Here is a 26,217-nt window from a genome sequence, read left to right on the forward strand (position 1 = left end):
TAGGGCTACGCCCTGGGACCACTTGTGGTTGTTATGAGTTTGTAGATCCGTTGAGGTCATCTTCTTCGTTGCAATTTAATTCCGTTTTTAGTTCTTATTATCATTTTGAATTCAGTTGTCATAAATCATATTCGAGTTCCCATCATTGGTCCGACCTGCCGCACCTCCGCTCTCCTTTTGATTTCAATTTCCATATCTGAGCTTACGTTTAGATCTTAGATCCAATTCGATTTCAGTTCTGCTTTTAGGATCTGAGTCTGATTTCTAATTCTGGTTCAGTTATGGTGAATCAAAATTCTCGTTTGGACATTCACGAACAACAGATTCAACAGCTTCAATCTGATGTTACTGAAATTAGGGTTTCTCTCTCCGCGCTAGAAGCGGATCGAGTAGAACGGCTGAATTCCGCAAGGTGATGCTCACTTGGATGAAATCTCAAGAGAAGAAACCTGTGACCGACTCTTCTGGATCTGGATCTTCTAGTATGATTTTCACCTCACCGGAGCCGAAATTAGATTCAATTGATGCTTCTTCTGGATTACCATGGGCTGTGAAAAGGATTAAACTCCCAGAATTCTCGGGATTTGATCCTCGAGGATGGATCTAGAAGGCGAATCTGTATTTTGATCTCAACAAAACTCCTGACGACTCTCGCATTCGGATGGCTCAAGTGAGTATGATTGGTGTTGCGCTACATTGGTATACAATTATCACTCAGGTGCGTACGTCTCTTACTTGGTTAGAGTTTCAATCGGAACTGTTGCAACGTTTTAGCGGCTTAGATTCAAAATCCGTATGAGCAATTGGCTACCATTCAGCAGGGTGATTCGATTTACGATTATATAGATGATTTTGAGTATTTGTTATTGTTGGTTCCTCGCTTGCCGGAACCTCAATCGTTGGGTTATTTTGTGGTCGGGTTGAAATCCGATGTGAAACGGTGGGTACGTTTGCATCGACCACAGTCGCGGTTGGATGCAATGTATTTGTCCAAGGACGTCGAATTGATGCTCCGACCAACTTCCGGTACTTCATCGTTGTCCCGCTTCAGATATCTCAATCCGGGTGGGTCGCAAATATTTGAGTACCTGCTGGGCTTAATACTTTGGGTCACTATGAGCCCAAAACTTCACTCAACATTAACACATCGGATAAGGGGTCTACATTTGCTCCACTAGTTTCCACTCCCAAATCTGTTTTGGCTTCTTCTTCTTCTGATTATGGGCAGGTGTTTCACCGTGATCGAGGGGTTCGTTCTCTGTCTCATACGGAGTGGGAGGAACTTAGGAAGAAAGGGCTATGTTACAAATGTGGTCAACAATATAGTCTAGCCCATAAATGCCTAGAGGGTAAACTTCGCTTGATGTTGCTAAGAGATGATGAATCGGATGATTCCGACGGGTTACATTTTCAAATGGAGTCAATGGATGTTTTTCAGTCGGACGGGGTCATTAACACTGCTGTGGGCTCTTCTACCAAGCCTTGAGGACAAGACTTGTGTTAAGGATGAAGTATTGATAGAGATCATTATATAGTTTAGCCTCTAAGTGCCATTTGTCTATTCTAAAAGGGTATTAAGTGTAATTTCCTTTTCTATAAATAGGTTAATAACTTCTTAGGGAAGTAAGAATGATATTAGTAAGTTTTTAGGCTCGTTGCTTTGCAATTGAGTAGGGCGTAGCCCTGGGACCACTTGTGGTTGTTATGAGTTTGTAGATCTGTTGACGTCATCTTCTTCGTTGCAATTTAATTTCATTTTTAGTTCTTATTATCATTTTGAATTCAATTGTCATAAATCAGACTCGAGTTCCAATCATTGTTCTTCCCATCTCTCTTATTAAAATTTGTTTCCCATCTCCTTCTACTATGTGTTCTTGTTTCTTGTAGTCATCTGAGATCAATTAGTGAATTGAATAACAAATCTAGCTGGTTATCACATGAGTTCTTATCAATTCACTTCACTCTGAAAGTTCATCAATATTGTTTTGTACTATTATTTGCGATTGTAACATATTTTAGTGATAACCCTTTTTTAATTATTATCTTTGTATGCATATCTTTTGGTCCCGTGAGTTTGGCCAGGCTCATACTCAAGCCCATTTATAAATAAGAGACATTTAGGTTATAGCTGTCACACCCCGACCAAAGGCGGCGGAACATGCCGGAGTGCAACGATTGCTCATAAGCGCATGACACTATTTAAAGCGACTATATTTAACAAACTCATTTCATTTCACAACATCGAAAATGTCACATAACCAAATATTCATAAGTCAAATACAACAAAATATGGCAAAATATAGCAAATCAAATATTGTTCATTTTTGCTAATATCCTAACGGTATTTGTGTCATTTTCTTCACCGAACTCCATAATCAACCTAGCAAACCTGTAACATTTCATAAAATAAAGTTGTCAACACAAAGGTTGGTGAGCAATTCATAAGTTTGAACAATAGATATATAGTATGAAAAGCCACAAAACTAGTATACAAAACCATAAATAATAGCTATAAACTTGGATAAATTGACAATCGCTAATAGAATTACGTTAGCGCCACCTAGCTACAAGGGATTGCCAAGTAGTCTAGGATTTAATAGAATATCGTTAATTGCATTATGTTAACGACACCTTGCTACAAGGGGATTCCAAGTAGTCTAGGATTTATAGATTCCACCAACCGAAAGCGATAAACACATAGGCATATAAGCATAGAACACCAAATCGAGCAATTATTCAAGTAAAGTATACAACAACGTTTGTGGTTTAAGACTCAAGTATAAAGCATTTGATTTGAATAAGTATGAAATGTCACCCCAAAACAAAAGATAGAAAACGGGGTATGAAGTTACTCACGTTCAAGTATAAAACTTGATCGGTAAAAGATGAATAACCGGATGGATGAAGTTTAACGATCAAGGCCTAAATGACAATAAAATCTTGGATTTAGAATGGTTGTCTTGAAGATCTTTAAATAAAATAATTGTTGCAAAAAGTAAACAATTAAAGTTCAAGGTTTAAAATGTAACTATTTAAGAATTTATAATAACAATCCTTTAAAAATGTAAGTTTGCTCGAAACCGGGTTAAAGTATCTAACCTTAATATTTACTTAACCAATGTTAAGTAATAAAGTGGGAAAAATGCTAAAATGCAAGTTCCTTTGGGACAAAGATACTAAAACGGATTTTTAACGAGTGTTCGGGTTGTCGATTCGGGTCTTGACAAATGGTCAAACCCAAAGTCAACTTTCCAACATATTAATTGTTATGAGATAACTCATTAAAATATACTAACACTTAACCAAGTATGTAGATCTATTGTTTAGAACTAACAACGCACGTTAAGCGAGTGTTCGGTTTTGTCGGTCCAAACTATGTGATGAGATCAATTTGGATCCAACAATTCCAAGTACTTAAGAAAATAATTAAAATCAGTTTGTAAACTATTTTTATAGAAATATACAAGTCTTGATAGCTAAAAACACACTTGTGTGTCTTAAGCGAGTAAAAGTCGGTATAGTTCGGTTTGGTTCGGTCTCCATCTCACAAATAGTTCATAGATGGTTTCTACATGCCCAAATATCATAGAACTTGTATATTGGTTTATAAATGAAGTAAACTTAAATTTTACAACTAAAAGGTTAACTACAAATCTTTTAAGCAAAAGTTTCGGTTTAGTTTGGTTTCCATCTCCCAACGAGTTTATAGATGGATTCCATATGCTTAATATCAAAGAACTTGTAAAAATGATTTTTGAAACTCAAATCTAGCAATAAACATGTTTAAACAACTATTTTAACAAAATTAGTAAACAAAAGTTCGGTTTCCGGTTTGGACTAGTTTCGGTTAAACCGAGGTTAGTCTTATACAAACCCACACCATGGAACTTGTAAATAAGATGAACAAACTAAAAGGGTTGGAAGTTAGTCATAAGTGATATGTATAATAAGTTATGTGTGTGTATATATATATCAAGAACACGAAGTCCTCCATGAAGCCTTGCCTTATGACATTCGAAACTTAACCAACCGGAGTCGGTGAAGTAACAAATAAAGGAAACAAGGGGTGTGTATTATATATATGTTGTACCACCATATTCAAGTGTTAGTAATATTAGATGAACAAGTTAAAATGAAAGACTATAGTTAGTTGACCTTAAGAAATCAAAATAACAAAATGTTGAAGATGAATACTTGGATTTGAGAGAGATTTTGGAGAAGATGAACAACCAAAATGGTGTATGGAGCCTTGCTTTTATAATGGTAAGAGTATGGTTCATACAAATAGGGTAAAGATGCATGTGATGGTTGAAATGGTCAAACAAGTTTTTGGTAAATGGCAATAATAGTCCCCAAAGTTTTGTTTAAGTCATTTTAAGGAGTTTTAAGGACCAAAAAGAATGTTTTCAAGACCCAACAAGTGTAAAACAATATTGTAACATAAAATCCATCATTTTGATTATATCATAAGCTTTGGTTTACAAAATGGGTCGGTTTACATGATAAACGAATACAAACGAGACCCGAAATTGACGAATGTCACAATAGCTTTTAGTCGGTAGTTCTTCAGCAGCTCGGCTCGTATATACCCTTATTGTGTTATACTCTATCCTAACATTCTAGCAAGTGGAACATGAGCATATGTAAATAACAAAAGTGCAAATAAATTAGGCGTGATTCATTTCTTGACGCCTTGGTTTTTTCTTTAAGCAAATTGGAACAGCTTGATCATATCCAACCATTGTTGAATCATGACTCATTTTCTCACTTAAAGAAAGGTTGATTGCCTCGTATCTTGAATGTAAAGATTAAGGGTAAAATGGTGTATAAAATGAATATGTTAAACCAGAGATCGCTTTAAAATTGTAAATCTGTTCAAACTTGTTATCGGTTTGGTTTAACAGTCAGGTATTTTAATAGTTTAAAACAAATAGTAATAATTAATTAAAATGGATTGTAACTTAGTCATGATATAGTAACTGAAGCAAAAGATAATCATGTGGTATTAACTTCAATACAAATCTTACAATACTAATAAACAAAAATAATGATGCCTAGGTTTCTTAACCCATTCATTCCTAGATTAAAATTTCATACTAATCTTCTAATCTCTTTTCTCTTTAATCCATGCTATCCATGGGTCATTGGTGAAAATGGTTTGACCCATGAGTTACATCTCAAGATATAATGCATATATTAATAATTATTTACAATAATATAAAACCTAAAACATAATTTTTCTCAATGTATACATTACTTTTTACTAAAGATTTAAACACATGTTTTAACAATAAGGACACATGAATTCAGTTTGAATTATGCGAGACTTCTCACTTCATATATATAAAATTTTAATTATGCTATTTAATTTAAATTTCCAATTAATGTGATATTAATTTTGTATCTTTAATTTAAAATTATAAATGTAGTCATTCTAAAAAAAACTTTTAAGCATTGAAACAAAGATTAGTTATACCTAAAGAAATTTGGAGTCATGTAATTTAGATTTTCTAATTCTTTTTTTTTGAAACTGTAAAATTTCGTTTTTTTAATTTCATAAACATTTATTACATAATCAATTTCAACAAAACAAATTTACGTTACTCTACTAATAAACAAAGTGTTGATGCTTAGGTGTCAAGCCTACACTCACTCATAGCCTAATTTTTCATCATAATTCCTAATATCTCATCTCATTCATCCTAACTATCCATTAGTCAAAACCATTTTATCAGTTGGGTTATAGCATCGTTAGATGGATTTTATTAACTATTTAAAGGTGTATAAATGTCACGTTTATAATCACCATTCAAGAAGAATTGATGCTAAATATAATCAATTATTGGGTTGGTTGTGGTTTTATAACATTGCATAAAGTATATATTTAGGTGTGCATATATGTAATTTGATGACATTATACTATAGATAATTGTCTATATGCACATTGATCATCATCTTTTAAACATTGTTACACAAAAAATTACGTTAAGTTCATATTATTCACCATGTGTAGTACACATAGTGAAACATGAAGAAGATACATTTTATAAGTCGTGAGACGTGAAAAATTTATAATTCATAAATCGTTTATTTTGTCTAATACATTAATTTACATGGTAAATGAGACCTTAAAATGATGTTTACAAATTTGAAAATACTCCTTTGTATACAAAATTTGTATCACATGTTGCGCTTAATGTGAAGACACCTTTTGGACATGCAATCCTGTTACCAAATTGTGTATGTCGCATGTCGGACTACAATTGTATCACATGTTTCGTTTTGATTTGACATGAGGCAATCATCGAATACGTATGGATCATTTTAAAAAATGGTGACTTTGGTTCATTTCAAAAAAATTCAATAAAAACTAATATAGCCTCAAAGGCTTGTGTATGCACTTGCATTTATAGCCACTCGATCGGTTTATCATCATCAATGAATCTTTTAGATTTATTATGTGGTATGTTAAGCTACACGCATTTTCAATAATGAAAAGTATTTTAAGAATCACAATTAAAATATCATACCTGATTTTTTAATTTATTTTTACCTTCCATTTTGTTTATTTTTTTGAAATAACAGAACTTATTTATTTTTATCATTTGACAAATCTCGTGTAATACACGGGTGCAAAAGCTAGTAACTAATAAAATTGCATAGAGTGAACAAACAATCAATCAATAAACATCTCAACCAAAGCACTGTCTCCGGGAAGCGGCACCGGACCAGGAATAAAGCCCTGCTGATAAAACTGCAACCCAAAGACCACCAAGATCCCGACCAACGCCAAGTACGACAACCCTTCCACCGCACCCAACAACCCAAACGGCCCATTCGGCAAACCCGACCCGGTTTTGGACTTTGTGTACAAAGACCAGCCCACAATCCCGAGCACCACCAGGTAACTAACCCCTTCCAATGCTCCAATGGATCCACCGGGCACTGGCGGCAGGCCGCAGCCGGTGGTCTTGAGGGTGTAAAGAGACCATCCAATTACCGGTGTGGAGATTAAGCCGCCGGCTACGGCGAGTGTTTCAGGAAGTCCGGCGGTGTCATCAGATTGCTTTGCCATGGATATGACGTCGACACGGCGGCGGGAGTAGTTGTGAGGAAGGCATTGGGAGATGTAGGGTGTGGATCGGAGTAACATGTTTGTGGAAAGGAAAGAGATTAGGTGCTTGGTTTGTGGCTTTCGGAGGAACTTACAAGGATATGTGATCAACGGTTAGAATGTGAAATTCAGTTTTTGCTTATCCAAAATAAATATTTCCATGATAAATAAATTTACCAATTTTTATATCAACAAACTATTTCTTCTTTTGAAACTCAAGTGAAAGTTGTGTTTCGATGCTAAAATAGCAACTTTCTTTTTATGATAACAAAAGTAAAAAATAATGTTATCCGGAGAAGTGTTTAAAAATTCCAAATTTGTATTTATACTATAAAAAAACCTTGATAGACCTCTGATTTTATGGATTCAAATTCGGAAAGTGATTTTGAAAATTTACGAATATCCGAATTGCTTTTTTAAATATTATTATATAATGAATATTTATTAGAAATTTTGGGTTTTTTTTATTTTTTTGGTTAAAATTTTAGATAATAATATTTTGAATAATTTTTGGATAATTTTAATAATTAGGATACTTGAAACTATTTTTTTAAATATATTTCTAAAACTTATTAAATAGTAAAAATATTATTTAGAATACAGATATTCATTTGGATTTTCGAATCCGAGATTTTGAATATGCATACGGATTTTAATATTGAAATTCATTATCCAAAATTTTCTTCAATCCGAAATTCAAATATTCAAATTTTAACACCTCTGGTTATCAGTCACATTCTTAGTATGGTTCATTGTAGGTCATATAATGTATGTGTTTTGAGGTTATGGCTAAGGTTTTTTATTTCACATCATGTGTAACTAATATTAGTCTATTAGTAACATTATGGAATTATTATTATTTTTTTTTTTTTGTAATTGTGAATATAATTAGTTTGGTTTATTCGAAACGCAAATTCGAATGGGTTTTTGAAAATCTTATTCGAACTAGAATTGAGTGTGAATTTAGCTTTGAAACTTTCAATTCGAACAAGCAGAAACCTATCGGTGACCATCTCCAATCTCAAAACAAAACCAATAACTGATTTAGATGTCCTCCCAAATATCCCAACGTTACATCTACCACACCCTCTTTGGTCTTCACTGATTGGAAGCTCTAGTTACTTAAGGTTGGAGCTCTAGACATCCAAGGTTTAGGAGGTGGAATGTGGTCGAACATAGGGGGGAGTGTTCAAAGGATGATAGTGGTTCAGGGATAAGTGTGTTGCCAGTGGTGACAAAGGGTGTCTTTATTGGTCGGCTTTAAACTCGTTTTAAAGATATTGTGGAGGCGGCATCGCTTCCCTAAGGTAGGGGGAAGGACTGGGGAGCGTGTTAGAAAGGGGTGTCCATAAAACAGATTTGAAAATGAAAAACCCAAATAAACCGAACTGGAAAAACCAAACCGAATTAGAAACCAGCGGTTCGGTTTTGAACTTTAGCAACAACCGAAATATTGGTTTTAGTTCGGTTTTGTATATTGTTAAGAACCGAAAATATCTTAACCGTAACCATTAAAACAAAATCTACTGATGACTATTTGTTTAGTTTAACATATGGTTGATAACAAATATATTTGGTTTCTACATATAATTAATAACTAATAAACTTGTATTTTTGGTTTTGATTTTAAATTTTGAATTTTGATTTTAAATGTATCTTTTATTATCTTTTAATATTTGAAGTCCAAATATTCAACATTCTATTAATTATTAGTTTAAAAAAAATATCATGCCCAATTTCAATATCTTTGGTCATTTTTTTTCCCAAAAAGTTGAATCGAGTAGCAAAATCGAACCAAAACCCAAAAACCTATAACCGAATCGAAAAAACCGAAACTGAACAGTTCTAAAAAATCATAAAACCGAAAGTTTGGTTTTCGGTTAGGTTTCTTTTTAGTCAAAAAACGTACCAAACCGCACCACAAACACTCTTAGTGTTAGAGATGAAATACTAGGATCAATTCATAGGTTTAAATTATTATTATTTTTGTTTTTTTAATTACAAAAGCATTTTGATTATTTAAGAAAAGAATTTAATAAAACAACCACAATTTGAAAATCACAAAGTACTTTTATTAAAACAAATAAAAATAAAAAAATGAACTGAAACGGCAATCAGCCCAAACTATGGGTGTTCAAAATTTGATTCGAATTCGAAACATTCGAAATTCGACTCGATTCGAATTCGAATATGAAGATTCGAATTTGATTTCAAAATATTCGAATTCTATTTGATTCGTATTCGAGAATAATAACTGAATACGAATTCATGATTTTTTATTCGATTCGATTCGAAATTCGAATTCATATTATATAATATATGTTTAATTTATTAATTTTGGTCAAATCCGTAAATAATAAATGTCCAAAACATATTATTAATTCCAATAACGCATACTGATATTTCTTAATTTTGTCAATATTTAATTTTGAAATTATTATCATGTGGTACTGTAGTTACTTGAAACTTATATTTATGTGTTTTACATTGATGATTATGGTTTTTGAAGTTTTTGACATAGGTGAACTTGAATCAATTCGAATTTATTCGAATTCGAGTTTCAAATACGAATATAATCGAATTTCGAATATGGGATATAATATGAATAAGAGTACGAATCGAATAATCCAACTTTTAAATGAATACGCATACCAGCAAAAAAATAAATTATTCGAATAATTCGATTCGATTAACTTGAAAATTCGTTAGTCGATTCGATGAACACCACTAGCCTAAACCATAGGAAAAAAAAAACCATCCACCACTAGATGTAAAAGGGAAATTTTAGAGGTACCATTGGTTTTTAAAAAAAAAACCCTTAATAAGCCGCCAACAGCACTATAGGGCGCCTATTAAGGGGTGTGTTTTTAGAAAAATCCATCATTTTGTCTTGTTATGTTTTTTATTTAAAATTTTTATGTTTTTTCCTTTTCTTTTATGTTTTATGATTTAATTTGATTTTTTTCCTTTTTTTATTGTTTTTATATAATATAATAATTTTTTAAAAAGTTATGTTTTTTATAACAATTTTTTTTCAAAACAAAACAATATACTCGTATACACCAAACCAATAACATTATTATATACAAAACATTGAGTTTGTACAAAATAAAACAAAATATATACAAACTATAAAAACATGGTATCGTCGATGTCTGGGGGCGTAAACGTCGCATCGTGAACATCAACGTGGTCGTCGCCGCTGCGTCTGTCGGCCGATCCCTGACCGGGGTCGTCACCTCGTCCGCGTGCAACGTCTGGCGTGCTCTCCTTGTGGTCAAAAGTATGTGGCGGTGGTAAGGGGTACCGCTTCTATCCGGGCAGGCTCGACTAAAGGCACATGGATGTAAGGGGCGCGTGCCGATCTCCATCTTCACCTCGTCCTCCATCTTTAATAAATAAATATTAATAATAATAATAATAATAGTAATTAATAATAATAATAATTAAAAAAAAAGAAGAAGAAGTAATAGACGGCGCTAAGTGTGTTTGTTTGAATGTTTATTTGTTTGTGTGTAGGTGGGATCCCTTTTGATGAAAGTGAGTTAAAATGGACCCTATAGGTAGCCAATAGGGTCCCTTTTAACCCTCCATTACATCAAAAGGGGGCTGACCTATTGTTATTATTATTATTTACAATATATATTAATATTATTTTTATTTATAATATTTGTTATCATTATTTAATATTATTTTTATTTTTTTATAATTATTTAATAATATGTGTTTTATTGCATTTTTTTTCAAAACAAAACAATAAACACGTATATACACAAAACCAAAACATTATTATATACAAAACATCGAGTTTTTACAAAACAAAACAAAATATATAAAATCTATAAAAACGGTGTGTTGTCGATGTCAGGTTCCGTAAACGTCGCATCTTGAACATCGACGTTGTCGTCGACCCTATGTCTGACGACCGATCCCTGACCGGCGTTGTCCGCGTCTAACGCCCGACGTAAGGGACGCGTGCCGATCTCCATCTCCACCCCGTCCTCCATCTTTAATAAATAAATAATAACAAATATTATTATTAAATAGTAATAATAATAGTAATTAATATATAACGATGAGTGTGTTTGAGTGTGTGTTTATTTGAATGTTTGTTTGTGTGTGGATGAGATCCCTTTTGGTGAAAGGGAGGGTTAAAATGGACCATTTAGGCCGTCTATAACACTATAGGCCGCCTATAGTGCTATAGGCGACCAATAGGGTCCCTTTTAACCCTCTCTTTCAACAAAAGGGTAGGGATGGCAACGAGCCGGGTTCGGGCCGGGTATCGGTAATCTCATGCACATACCCGTTTATAAAACCGTGTCCCATACCCGGCCCATTATCCGCCGGGTATCAGGCATACCCGTGGGTATCGAGTATTGGGACTTTCAAGTACATTTTTAATTCATTATTATTATTTTATGCATCTTACTCATACAACAATTATTACAAATATAAATATAATGCACTTCATATATATAAGAATGACAATAAATAAATAATATTATTATAATTTGTATATAATTTTTAATATATATGCTTCACAACCTATGAAATATAAAGAATTTTGCGGATATATGGTTCGGTAAATGGGTATCTGTTTTCGGGTAATCGGGTCGGGTATCATCTAATCTCATACCCGGCCCGTACCCGTGGAAAATTTTAAATCCCAATCCCATACCCGGCCAATACCCATCGGGTTTCGGGTATACCCGTCCCATTTATTTCGGGTTTCAGGTATACCCGTCGGGTATGGACTTTTTTGCCATCCCTACAAAAGGGGGCCTACCTATTGTTATTGTTATTATTATTATTTATAATATCTATTAATATTATTATTATTATTTATAATATTTGTTATTATTTATTATTATTATTTAGTATTATTATTTTTATATAATAAACATCAAGTTTGTACCGAATAATTATATAAATAATAATAATTAAAACTGCCTGAGTTATAATAAGAAGATTAGTTTTTGTAGGAAGGGTATGAAATAATCTTTTTCATTCATTTTAGACTTTAATGGTTGAGATTAGATTAGAGATAAAATCAAGTATAAAACAAGGGTAAGAGGCATAATAGGGATAACACATTTGTTAACATTCTCTTTTCAAATGCAAGGCACATGTAAAATTCCATCATCATTTTTAAAACGTCAATAACTTTTTTATACGACATTTTTTTAAAACAATTTCACCTTATTAGCGAGTGTTTTTTTATCTTTTATATGAGTACCATATTGCTATATAAAAATAAAATAAAAATTCGTGGGTTTTTACAAATTGTGTTTTACCAAAATTGTGTTATACAATTGTGTTTTATTTTTTCATAGTGTTTTTTGCATTGTGTTATTTAATTGTTTTTTTCATTGTGTTTTTGTTATTGTGTTTTTATTTTCATAGTGTTTTTTCCATTGTGTTTTATACGTTGTGTTTTTTCATTGCGTTTTTCCGGTGGCCATTTTCGGCAAGGTGGTGGCGGTAGGCGGCGGTGGGCGATGGTGGTTGTAGGAGATGAGTGAGAATTTAAGTGCGTTTTTAAGATTAATTAAGTGAGTTTTTAAAATTAAATTAAGTGATTTTCAATATTAAGATTGTAGACTAAAATACTCTTCTTCTTAGCCTTTTTAAAAAAAATTAACTCATTTGAACATTTCTCTTAAAACTGAACAAATTAAATAAAAATAATAATAATTTATAACAAAAATATTATTATTTAATTATTATTATTATTCAAATTGGACCAATAGACAACATATAGTACTATATGCGGCCTATAAGGTAAGATATGACAACCTAAGACTGCTTTTAACAGTCATAGGTTGTCAATTATACCCTATAGGCCGCGTATAATGCTTCCTATCATGTACCCTATATGAGATAAACACCCCTTAATAGACCGCTTATAATACTATAGGCCGCCTATTAAGATGTTTCCCTAACACAACCCGTATAAAACTAACTAAAAGTGTTACGTGAGTAAAGTCGCGACATATATTAAAATACAATAATACAATTTGACAAATAAAATATTAAAAACAAAAAATACATAAAAGGCCGAGCTGAGCCAAATGAGCATGACTTCAACAACCCCTTCATTCAATTCAATTAGCCACTTAGATGGGCTGAGCCCTTTAGTGCAAGCGAGCCGAGTCCCGTGAATCTCTCTACTTTCCTTCCTATTAGATCTCAACACCTGTCCCTCCACTCACACTTGCAACTTCACAATTGAGAAGCACAAGCAAGTACTCTTTGGTTTACAAGTTGCTTCTTTTAACAATACGACGTCGATTCGACTTCCATTCTCCGAATTCTCACTTTGAATATTTTCTATATTATTTTATTATTGGACGGACATAAAATACTCGTATTGATATGTTATTTAAGGGTTTTAAGGTGGTTTTTTAAAACTTTCGTTTCCCTCCAAATAGAAGATCATCAACTGTCATTCAAAAACATCAACTGCCATTCGAATCTATCTGCCTGATTGTTTGTTCAACGGATATATCTTACTTAACTTAACCAAACGAACCTTATAACTTTCTTTCATCCAAACCAGTTTACAACCAACCTTGTTTCTCCATCCTTGAAAGTTCAAACTATCATTCATCATCTCCTCCATTAAAAAACACAAAAACACCATTCATGGATCACCTTCACCAAACCAAACTTCTAAATCATTCAACTTGCTAGTTGTGCTTTGGTGATTTGGCATCATCAGCGTCATCATCATCATCTACTTCATCTCTTTTTCTCTTGCTTGAAGAAGCTGGAACATCCACCTCATCATCGTCATCATCTTCCTCCTCGTCTTCATCATCTTCCTCCTCATCCACTTCGGGATCATCATCTTCATCCCCAGCACCCTCTGCAACTGGTTGTACCAGGTACCCTGTACCAACATCCTCTTCTTCCTGCCACCATTAAACCACCCTTTGAGTAAACACATCACTTACATAAATAACAACAGAGCACACAAAAAAACTGAGATTTCCATGTCAACAACTTAACAATACAGCAAAATTCACTTCACTTAAAGATAGAAACCTTTTAATTTCAAAAAACAATCCTAAAACATCAGCAATTTAATCGGAGCCAATTTAACAAGTTTAGCAATCATTTGGGAGAAATTAGTCCCCCACAACGAATGATGCAATCAATATTAACATGGCATGAGATACAAATTAGAACTCGTAACAAAAAAGCAAATTGAGACACAGAAAACAAAAGAGAGTGACGGAAATTAACTCCAATAACGTAAGGTTACATAATTAATAAAAGCATATATCCAACTCATTAGATAAACGTGGCATGATAAGCTTATCTGGAGCACATTTCAATCAATTACAGCCTAAGCAGAAGACAAACATCATGTTAAAGAACAAGATAATTCAATTATGGACTCTCTAATCAGTTATACTTGTATAAAAACAATAACAGATCTAACATTCATTGTAACAAATAGTTCAATTACGAGCTCTTTTTAACAATAATCTGGCAATATAAAAGAGAGAGATAAAGCTATCATTACAGATTCATTAAACAATCAGCCACAAGCACAAATATCATTACAATATACACAAGATGAAAATATACCAAAAGTTAAAACAGATGTGGTCTTGTTCTTTCACAAAACCTAATAAACATGCAGACAATAAATCGAGCTATGTCTCGTCAGAAACTCTACATGATGACTACAAGGCAGAATCTTCACTTGTATGTGTATATGTGTGTGTATGTGTATATATATATATAAATATATATATATATATAGAGAGAGAGAGAGAGAATTCACATACAACATAACCTAAAATAGAATTCACGTACTAGATAACCTCAAAAATGGTTCATCTAAGCACAAATTTTGCTCCCTACTCTTATGATGGAATATTTGGAATTCATATATAAGAAAACCTTAAAATTGATTCATATAAGCTCAAATTTTGCTCACAAACAACAAAATGTCATTAATTGCAAACGAAAAATGTGTTAGAGATCAAAAACAGAAAGAGTAACACAATCAAGCAACCTAATTTATGCATGTATGTCAAGAGTAAAAATTAACAAAACATATTAAGAATTATAAGTGAACAAGTATATGTAATAAAATCTTTTATTAAAGGCAAAGAAAGAAGATACTACCTCATCCTAAGGGTCATCATCGTCTTCAAATTCCGCTTCTTCAACACCAACTTCCTCTTCACCAGTTTCTCCATCATCATCTTCATCTACATCATCTTCATCTCCAACATATTAAGAATTATAAGTGAACAAGTATATGTAATAAAATCTTTTATTAAAGGCAAAGAAAGAAGATACTACCTCATCCTCAGGGTCATCATCGTCTTCAAATTCCGCTTCTTCAACACCAACTTCCTCTTCACCAGTTTCTCCATCATCATCTTCATCTACATCATCTTCACCCTGCTCATGCCCATCAATCTCACCTTCTGTGCTATTCAGCCACCCAGAACTCCCAGGCTCGTCTACATCACCATTGCCGTCATCATTATCAACCTCCTCATCGTCATCCTCGTCATCGTCTTCGACGCCGTCTTCTTCATCGTCACTATCCTCAATCTCGTGAACCTCAATCACGTCCTCCTCATCCTCAACTTCCTCTTCATCAATCTCATCCGAATCATTATCATCATCACCATCCTCATCATCATCCTCCCCATCACCATGAAATCCATTAGCCTGGCCCGCCACACCATTAGACCCGTTGTTCTCGTTCAACCCTCGCACAATCTCCGACTCCTCCTCATCCGCATCGCTCTCATCATCTTCATCCACATCAACCACACCGTCGTGCCCAATAGCTTGCCCGTTTGTCAACCGATTCGGCCCGTTCTCCTCACCGTCAATCTCTCCGCTTCCCGGATCATCCTCATCCCCCTCCTCCGGCTCTTCGTCCTCCTCCTCATCCTCATCGTCATCCGACTCGGGCCGCTCGTTCTCATCAACGTCCATCTTATCCAAATACTTTAGGGACTTGATCAATCCAAACACTCTAGATCTATAATCCTTAACCCTAGTAACCGGACACTCGTACAAATCAAGCGACACGAGCCGCAGCTCCGCCAACGGCCTCAAGTCATCAATCTCCTGAATCCAGTTATTCGACAAATCCAAATCACGCAACGACTCCAAACCAGCCTGAACCAGAAACTCCAAACCACCAGCAATCCGGTTATCAGACAATATCAACTTCTGCAGGTTCTGTAACCGCGGGAACTGTTCTAACGACGAAACGCCGATATTCGCAATCGATAGGTGCTGCAGGTGTGGAAACTTCTGGAACAACGACGGATGCGGAAGACGGCCTTGAACGCACTTAACGGCGCCGTCAAGCGTTAACGTCCGTACAGACGCCGTGTCTCGTTGGCCGTCTAACGCCGTCTCCACCGCCCGTTCCCGGATCTCGTCCATCGGCGGCGAATAACTTAACGCAATCGATATCTCGAATTACAATCTCAAGTGAATTGCTTAAACCCTAATGTTTCAGTCTGGGAAAAGGAAACGAAAATGGAGCCCCGAGTAGAGTAATCACACAATCGTATTCGTATTGCCTGGGTTAAACAAACCTAACCCTAGAGTTTAGATATTTTGTCCGGTTACGGATTGGGGCCGTTGGATTGTGTTGGTGCGGATTCATGACGTGGTAGGAATCAACGGTGGAGATTGGATAATGGTGTGTTTGTTGGCTTCACGAAAAATAGATATATTATTGGGAGGGGCGCGGTGACTGACGGGTTAATAAGTATATGCCTTGGATATACCGTCATTTTACGATACTGCCATTTTGTTTTTATTTTCTTGATGGTGGAAGTATAAATGGAGCATTCTCATCTAATTTTCTATTTCTAAATCTAAAATTACATTACACATTATATTTTTCTCTTTTCTTTTCAATTAAATAATACATTTTTATACATTTATCATTTTCATTTCTCTTTCATTCACTCACAATGATTTTTAAATATATTAAAAAATTATATAGGTGAACAGTAACTTTCCAAATATATAAAAAAATCACTATGTTTTTTAAAATATAAAAATATTCACTCACAACACTCTAAACCACTCTCTAAATTATAAAAACAATCCCTCACATAATATGGAGGATTGGATGAGAATGCTACAAGTAATTTTAAAGAATAATACATTTATCATTGGGTTAAAAATTAATTACTAAATATATCATTGGGTATTTGTATTGGATATGTGTCAATCGTGTCGGGTTGGCGGGTTTGCGTGTTGAGATTTTTCAACCCTAACCCAACTCATATTTTTATTTGTGTCGGGTCAACCCATTTAAATTCGTCTCGTGTTCGAGTTGTGTTTCGAGTCAACCCATTTTAAGTTAATATACAAATATGAGGAATACCTATGACTTGTCAATAAATTAAATAATTAATTACTTTTATTCAATAAAACTTGTTAATAATTTGTGATAAATATAATTGTTTTTGTGTATCTACCTCTCATTCCCAATAATTAACTTGAGTTCACATATTTGGCTTAAGGTAACACAAATGAATGAAATACCGGAGAATATATGGTTAGAACTAATAAATGAAATTATTAGAAGTAACAAATAGATAATAGTGTAAAAAGAAATTAGTTTTACTTTCAAAAGTTAATTGATAAATAAAAATTTAACAAATTAGGTATTTAACTTAAAAATTTATAACATCATATCTCTAAATTAAAACTATTAACTTCTCTAAAATTGTTAAACGGTTAACTAGTCAACTCACTTTTTTACGGCTCGGGTTGACTTGTATTTTAAACATGTCGGGTCCGTGTTGGCCTATTTAAGAAAACGGAGTTGTTTCTGCCAACCCAAAACCTATATTTTTCCGTTGCGGGTTTCGGGTCGTGTCAAGTTTGACACCCCTAGTATTGGATTTAGGTTTGAAGTACTTAATATGGTGTTCTACATGTATATAATTTTTTCTAAAATAAAGACCTGTCCTTGTCTTAAATACCAACACTACTAAGGAAAGTAAAAGAAAAGAGGTAGAATTGTTGTTTAAACGTCTTTCTAATATGGTCCTTGAGGTAGATGTACTTAGCGATGTGAATGAAGTTAGGAATTTGTAGTATCAAAACGCTTAGAAGATAACTATTTTGAGTCTTTGGTCAAATTTACAATATGAACGGCGGTAGAAACATAGCAAACTCTGTCTTTAAGGCCGTATATAGTAGGTGGCATTTTTTGACGATTTCCGACGACAAAGGGCGTAAACACCCCCCCCCCCCGGCTGATTTGAGGGGCGATAAAGGGGGTGGGGGCGGGGTTATTGTCGCCGTGTAATATTATTACTATATTAAAAACTAACCGTTGGGCCCAAACAGTTAAATTTTAAAAACAAAATTTAATCTAACTATCTATATGTAAGGTCCCGGTCCCGGTAGCCCTACTTTAAAGTCGGATTTACTTATAAACACAGTTCTACAAATCAGAGTTAATTAAAACATTTGCAGAAACGTTAACTTCAATCATTCGATACAAAACATTCGATCTTTTATTTAATACATAACATACAACATCATATTTAAAACATCATTTCTTCCATCTTCAGATGCCAGCCGTTCAATCCATGCCATGTGCCATCCTCATGCTAGCTCAATAAACATATTTTCCTGCGTGCATACTAAAAGTCAGCTACGCTGAGTGAGTTCTTGTTAATCAGGCCACATACAATACATTCTCATACATTCACATATACGTATCCGGAGATACATATCATACTTAACCGAACTTCATTCCTGACACTTTATAATTATCCGTAAGAGGACCATTGCATAATATCTATTAGAAGAGCAATTACTATCACTCATAGAAGTAACAACTTGAATCACCCATAGAAGGGTCTATATAAATTATTCATAAAAGGATCCCTATATATTATCCATAGAAGGATCCTTAACATTACCCATAGAAGGGACCCTATATACTTTCCATAAAAGGACCACTATACTTTATCCATAGAAGGAATTCTATACCTGATCCATAGAAGGAACCATATACATTGTTCATAGAAGGTACTCCATAGAAGGAACGCATGCTCAATTATATAACATCCGTATAAGGAACGCTAATAAGGTTCATAGTCCTTATTTACGCTATCACATATCGAGTCTAGGTCCCATAGTAGTTTAGAGGGATTTGCCATCCTAACTTACTATGTCGGACGTAGATCTCACATACCAATTCATGTAACTGCTTACACATACCTCACATATACTATAATACATCGTAGCATACGAACACTCTAGGCATTCTTCACATCATTCATCTAACAACCATACTCCCTAACGATATGTGCAATATCCGAATATCGTTCACGCGCCGACAAACATTCATTCATAACATTCATACATACTATCACATAATTCATCTTAGCATACACTTACCATTTAAGGTAAGTGTATTAACGTTCACATTGAGTAAACGCACAACCCCGAAAACATAACAAGGAAGTGGGGCTAGAAACTCACCTGGATCCTTTTTCGTTCTCTGTTAACGGTTATTCCTCTCTTTAGCTGGGCTCGGCTGACTGTACATTAATACGTGTATCAATACTGGTCCTAATCACATTATTTGGGTTTTAATAGAAACGGTTAAGTCTTGCCTATTCGTTAGATTAGATTGTATTCAAACACATCGCATTCGAACCCTCTGGTATTCGAATACTTTTGTATTCGAACCCTTTGTATTCAAATACAATGGTCCCATATTAGTTTAGAGGGATTTGCCATCCTAACTTACTATGCCGGTCGTAGATCTCACATACCATTCATGTACCTGCTTACACATACCTCACATATACGATAATACATCGTAGCATACGAACACTCTAGGCATTCTTCGGATCATTCATCTAACAACCATACTCCCTGACGATACGTGCAATATCCGAAGATCGTTCATGCACCGACAAACATTCATTCATAACATTCATACATACTATCACATAATTCATCATAGCATACGCTTACCATTTAATGTAAGTGTATTAAAGTTCACATTGAGTATGCGCACAACCCCGAAAACATAACAAGGAAGTGGGGCTAGAAACTCACCTGGATCCTGTTTCGTTCTCTGTTAACGGTTATTCCTCTCTTTAACTGGGCTCGGCTGACTAAACATTAATACGTGTATCAATACTGGTCCTAATCACATTATTTGGGTTTTAATAGAAACGGTTAAGTCTTGCATATTCGTTAGATTACATTGTATTCAAACACATCGCATTCGAACCCTCTAGTATTCGACTACCTGTATTAAAATACATTGTATTCTAATACTTTTGTATTCGAACCCTTTGTATTCTTTTTTCTTTCTTTTCTTTCTTTTCTTCCCTTGTTCGATTAGACCTATAACTTGTATTCAAGAAGGTGTTGAATCTTGGTCATGAACCTTGGCCGATTTCAAGAAGGTGTTTGTGTGTGTTTTTCAAGGTGTATGCTATGGTGTAGAGATTGATAAGAATGGAAAGGATTAGGGTTTAAGGATAATTATACTCCCTTAAGCCCATGGACCTTAGACCCATCTCTCCTTTTTGGTCAATAATTAATTCCATCTAATTAGCCTATTCCACATATCCTTAAGATTTTATTATTTCTTTACTACTTCAAGTAACTTTTCTGTCATAAATAATAATATATAAAATATTATTCTTGGAAAATTCCGGGATGTTACAAGTCTACCCCCCCCTTAAAAAAGGTTTCGTCTTCGAAACCTAGCTTATTCCTTGTAAAATGAACACTTCCTATATTCACACACCTTATTGATCGTCTTTGCTTTCTGGGTTAACCTTCTTACTCCTGACTTTGCAGTCACCGAGTGGTGTTCATGTGTTTTAGCTATTAAAGTAGCTTGTCCATGATGCCCTCTATGTACCAAGTCTCGTCTCGTCCTTCCAAGGGGCTTTGTTTCATATTATGCTAACGCCTATGACGACGCTTTATCACAACACAACTATATATCACAACCAACATGCATTCAAGACAATTCATATCATAATTAATAAACACCAGTATAAACTTCAATATAAAACAACACGCATAGAGTCATTAATAAGTTACACATACATTTAAAACTTATGACTAGTAACTAGCCTTTTTGAGTGGTCTTTTCTAAGCATACGGAGAAAACTGTTAATCCTCAAGCATTCTTTTCTGCTTCATGTCCTTCCTTCGGCTTCCTGAAGTCCCTTGATTCTAACTAAATCCATACAATATTTAATTATATGGAGTTAGTTAGAATCAAAGAATGGTTATTGTTTGACTCTTAGAAGTCAAACAAGAAGGAACTTGAAGGTTAAAGCTTAGAACTTTGTTTGAGAGAGTTTGATGTGAAAGAGTGGGTTGGAATGAGTGGTGTGTCTTTGATTTATGAAGGATAAGGTGTTAGGGTTATCCATAAGGTTGTTTTAGAGATTTCCAAGCTTTCTCATTGGTTAACAATGGTCAAACATGTGATAAATAACAACAAAAACGAGTTGGTGACTGTAGCTATGGCTAGGCGCCGCACGACCCCCTGCCCCTTGTTGGCCGCGCGGTGTGGCGCCCCTAGGGGTGGGGTTGGTCTCCAACTTTGATTGTTTGGCAGATTTGGTCCCTGTAGTTCGTTTTGAGGTGTTTTGAGCGTTACAGGAGCATTTTAAGAGCTGTAAAAGGTGTTTTCGCGATCCGAAAAGTGTGAGATTATTATGAAACATAAAATCTATCGTTTTAATAACATCGAAGGGTTCGGGATACGAATCGGGTCAATTTTCAATACGAAGGCAAAAAATGAATCGAACCGGAAAATGATGAATGCCACGGAGCCGATCGTGCAACGTGATCCATACAAGCAATAGACCGAGGAGGAGGAAGTAGCCCTCGCAAGGGCTTGGATCGTCGTTTCAGAGGATCCCGAAGTTGGTAAGTTTTTAATATTAACTATTTATATAACTTTATTTAGTGTTTATTAAAAATATATATTAACTGTGACAAATAATTTTTATTTGTAGCTAACTTTCATGTCGTCAGGATATTTTGGAGGAAAGTATTTGAAGCTTGGCTCGCGCTAACGGGTAAACACGAAGACTAGCGGGGTAAAGAAGCGGTTCAAGCCCACTGGAAGGGCCTTAAATCCGATTCTAAAAAATTTGTCAGGATATACAACCGCTTGCGCGAGACCGGTTGGCGTAGCTGGAAAAACGACGCCGACATCCAATCTACAGCGTTAAGCGACTTTCGAGCTCAAGGGCAACCCGAAGGGCGGATCGGGAAAGCGTTCAAGCATTTAAAATGTTGGGAAAAACTAAGGCTATGCGCGAAATGGAATTGGGCACCCACCGTTCCGGTCGCTTGACGAGTCGGAGCATCATCCCTGCCTTCAAAAAAGTCGAGGACATCGTCGTCGACAAATCCGAGCACACCAAACACACTCTCCGATGCTCGTAACTTCAACCTTGTTGACGAAAAATACGCGATTAATTTAGACGACGACGACGACGAAGTACATGAGTTGGCTCGACCCCGTGGGAGAGCAAGAAAAAATAATACCAATAAAGAGGAGGGTTCGTCGTCGTCACGATTCAAGACGATGGCTAGTGAAGAAGTCGAACATCTAAACGAGGTGTTCGGTCATTTCGAAACACATGTCGTGGAAATGAGAAACGACATGAAATCATCCAACAAACACCACGAAAAGCTAGCCCAGACGTTTGAACTACGAAAAAATGGCAAATGAAAGAAGACTACGAATTCCTCAAAGCGAACATGTTACACGAAGATGCCGTATAAAAATATGAGTTTACCTAGTATAATTTGGGTTATGCAAAAACTTTTGTATAAAAATATGATTAAATATGTCTCAAGTAAAACTAGAACTTATAACCTTTTGGTTGGAGCAATACCCCTTTGCCACTAGACCAAACAAGTTGTTATGTAATTGAGTTTAAACTTTAAATATACATATTGTATTTAATGAATATACATATAATTTATTTTTGTTTTTTATAAATTTCGGGCCTAACGGGGTGTCGGACATGTGGCCGTCGACTAGCCTGCCACCCCTAAGGGCCAGCCCTGATAATTACAAGTAAATCTATATTTATTAAGATTTTACCCCTCAGTATATATTACTTAACATTTTTTAAAAATGTTACAAACTCAAGATCTCCTTTATTCAACCGAAATCAATCAGAATACAAACCAAATCTTTAGTTTAACATAAAAGAAGAACAACAAAATCAAAGTAATTGATCTAGACAACCAGATGTAACATTCAATCATCATTGTGATGACTAAAACTGATCACTCAAGAACATATTGAATAACGGCTTTCTCAAACATCAAAATCTAGATCGTAAACTAAGGTGAAACATCACACAATCTGCACCAAAACTTTCCCTTATGTTCAGCCAAAGAATTTCCTTTCTTGAATCTCTCACTTGGTATTGGGGGATCGACATCAATGGTTTTTTGAAGAGTAATTGGTTTTCCAAAATTGATTGAGATTGGTTGGATCACATCAATTTTATCATTGCTTCAATCATCATACCCCTTTACAAAAATGACCTTCTCTAGTTTCACACATCTATCATTTACTTCTCTCTCCTTCTTTGGACTGACATATCTTCTTGCAAAGTACTCCACATCCCCATTATCAAAAATTTCATGATTAGAGAATACTGGGTAAATTGGTTGATACTTATTACTATTACTGAATGTTTCTTCATGCTTCTTGTTCATTGTGACACTTGTTTTTTTGTGAGGACTTCTATGTGTATGAGTGTCTGAACTACATTTCTTTCCTTGAGATCCTCCACAAATGTCAGAAGGCTTGTGGTCACTTCTCATTTGTTCATGATGTTTCTTCATTTTGGGTGTTATTTGAGGTAATCTCTGAACTTGTTCTTTGATTTTTTCTTTTTTTGATCTTTATCATTCAAAAATATGATATTTGACCACTTTTGACATTTTGACACACAGTCAGTCCGTTAAACACAAAACTGCCGGTTTCGTTAAAACAATTATAATTTAAATCTTTGATTAATAATAACTAAATATGTACTTATATATAAATTATGTAAATTTTTGTAAAGATACATTAAGACATGGAGAATTTTATAAAAATATTTTCAGAAATTTTATGATTAATTATTTACTTATAAAAATTCATTTAATAGGTTATAATCGTGTAATAAATGGCCTGTTTATATCAAACGACCTCCGAAAAATCCGATAATTTTTACAAATGGCCTCAATGGTATTACATAGCCCCTGCAAAATCTTTAGAACCTAACTCTTTTGACAAAATGCCTTTTTGTGCGTTTTTCGGCTATTAAGATTCGGTTAAATCATAATTGCACAAACCATACTTAGGCATTTCCAATGATCCCCAAACTTTACCAGTGATCTTACCATCACATATTAGTCACCAAAACCAGATTTCAGAATTTTTCAATATGTTTAGCTATTTTTCCCAAATAAACCCTCATAAACGGAAATAAATTCACCAAATATTCTCCGTTTATCGAAAAATTACCAAATTTGAACAGGGACTCATTTATATGATCCCTAATGTCCCAGAAAATTTTCACAAGCTAAAAACAAGCACGTCACAACCTAATACTAAACAGCCCTTAAACGAGTGTTACGGGTTTACCTTGTCGGTTTTCGATGAGTTTTGCTAGCTTAAACGACTCTCCGGGTCTCGGGTTGCAAACTCAGTATATCTACATATCATATAACATCAAACCAAGCATAAATCATCCATGTGACAGCCTTGATAATTAGGGTTTCGGTTTTGGGTTCAAACCGAACTTTCTAACCGTAAAAACGTTGTATTCATGTTCTAATCCGCGTTTTTGACCAAAAAAGTATATGTTCCTGGTTTGTAAACATGTTTAACATCAAAACATGGTTTTACTTGATTTTTATGGTTTTTGGATGGTTAAACATGTTTAAAACCAATCAAGGATTAATTTTTCATGGTTAAACTATGTTAATCATGGTTAAAAATCAAGGAAAAATCACTAATTACCTTAGGGTTTTGATAAAACTTGATGAAGATGAGAGTGTCTGCTGATTTCTGGAAATTTTCCTTTATAAATATCTTCTTAATATTTATTTATATAAAAGATACTAGAAGGGGGTGGGCTGTCCCCCTTGGCGGACGCAAGGTTATAAGGGCCCATTGGGCCTCCTTTTGGCCCAATGGTGCCTCGGTTTTCGTGCCACGCGTAAAAGTCGGTCCAAAATTTAATTCGGGTTCGGTTTTTCGCAAGAAAACTAGTTCGAGTGCGAAAACCAGCGCGAAAACGATTGTTTTTCAGCCTAGTTTGTAAAATAAGAAAAACGTACTGAATCGTTGTAAAATTCCAAAATATTTTCACGGATTGCTTAGAACATGTCATATAAGTGTTTTATAAATCTTTTTCGGCTTAACGGATGCTACAATGCTCGTTTTGATATTAACGATTGCGTTTAAGCTTATAGCGTGTCGATAAACGAAACCTTTTTCGTTTAAAATGTTTTAAACGTACTGGGGCCTAAATATCGATATGTTAGCCTCTATAACATATATATAACTCGTATATGACCCCTCAGTATGTATACGGGTCATAATTAGTATCGGTCGGTTACTCGTTTAAGCACTACGAATTAACCGATTTATCGTTTACTTGCTACGTAGTAAATATAGTATACCTCGTTTTGTCACGAATGTCACATTCTCCCCCGTTAAGAAATTTCGTCCTCGAAATTTAATGTGTCATCGGTTTTCTTTTTAGGGAACAGGTGTGGGTATTTCTTTCGGAATTCATCCTTTCGTTCCCAAGTATTTTCGGGTCCTTGTTTTGAATTCCACCGAACTTTTACCAATGATATTTTGTTGTGCCGTAACTGTTTGGTTTTCCCGTCTACAATTTCTACTGGTTCCTCTACGAAGTTGAGTTTTTCGTTGATCTGAACATCTTCTAGTGGTACTATTGTTGTTTCATCAGTCAAACACTTTTTCAGATTCGATACATGAAACACGTCGTGAATAGTACTCAGTTCTAAGGGTAGTTTTAATCGGTAAGCTACGGGAC

General features: G+C 34.6%; 2 protein-coding genes across 2 annotated transcripts in view; one reads left to right on the forward strand and one right to left on the reverse strand.

The window, feature by feature from the left end:
• LOC143628252 (uncharacterized) overlaps positions 1-26,217 on the forward strand; it is a 174,316-nt gene that overhangs the window by 102,949 nt on the left and 45,150 nt on the right. The gene's annotated exons all lie outside the window — the stretch shown is intronic.
• LOC143628251 (acidic leucine-rich nuclear phosphoprotein 32-related protein-like) lies at positions 13,112-16,592 on the reverse strand. Its single transcript, XM_077097887.1, has 2 exons — positions 15,440-16,592; positions 13,112-14,031 (listed from the first exon to the last, which is right to left on the reverse strand). The coding sequence occupies exons 1-2, from the start codon at positions 16,547-16,549 to the stop codon at positions 13,807-13,809; spliced, it is 1,335 nt and encodes a 444-aa protein (XP_076954002.1). The 5' UTR covers positions 16,550-16,592; the 3' UTR covers positions 13,112-13,806.

Source organism: Bidens hawaiensis, unplaced genomic scaffold (genome assembly GCF_021521415.1).
Source record: "Bidens hawaiensis isolate Kalapana, Puna unplaced genomic scaffold, B.hawaiensis_p1.1 tig00004857_1, whole genome shotgun sequence".
Lineage (NCBI taxonomy): Eukaryota > Viridiplantae > Streptophyta > Magnoliopsida > Asterales > Asteraceae > Bidens > Bidens hawaiensis.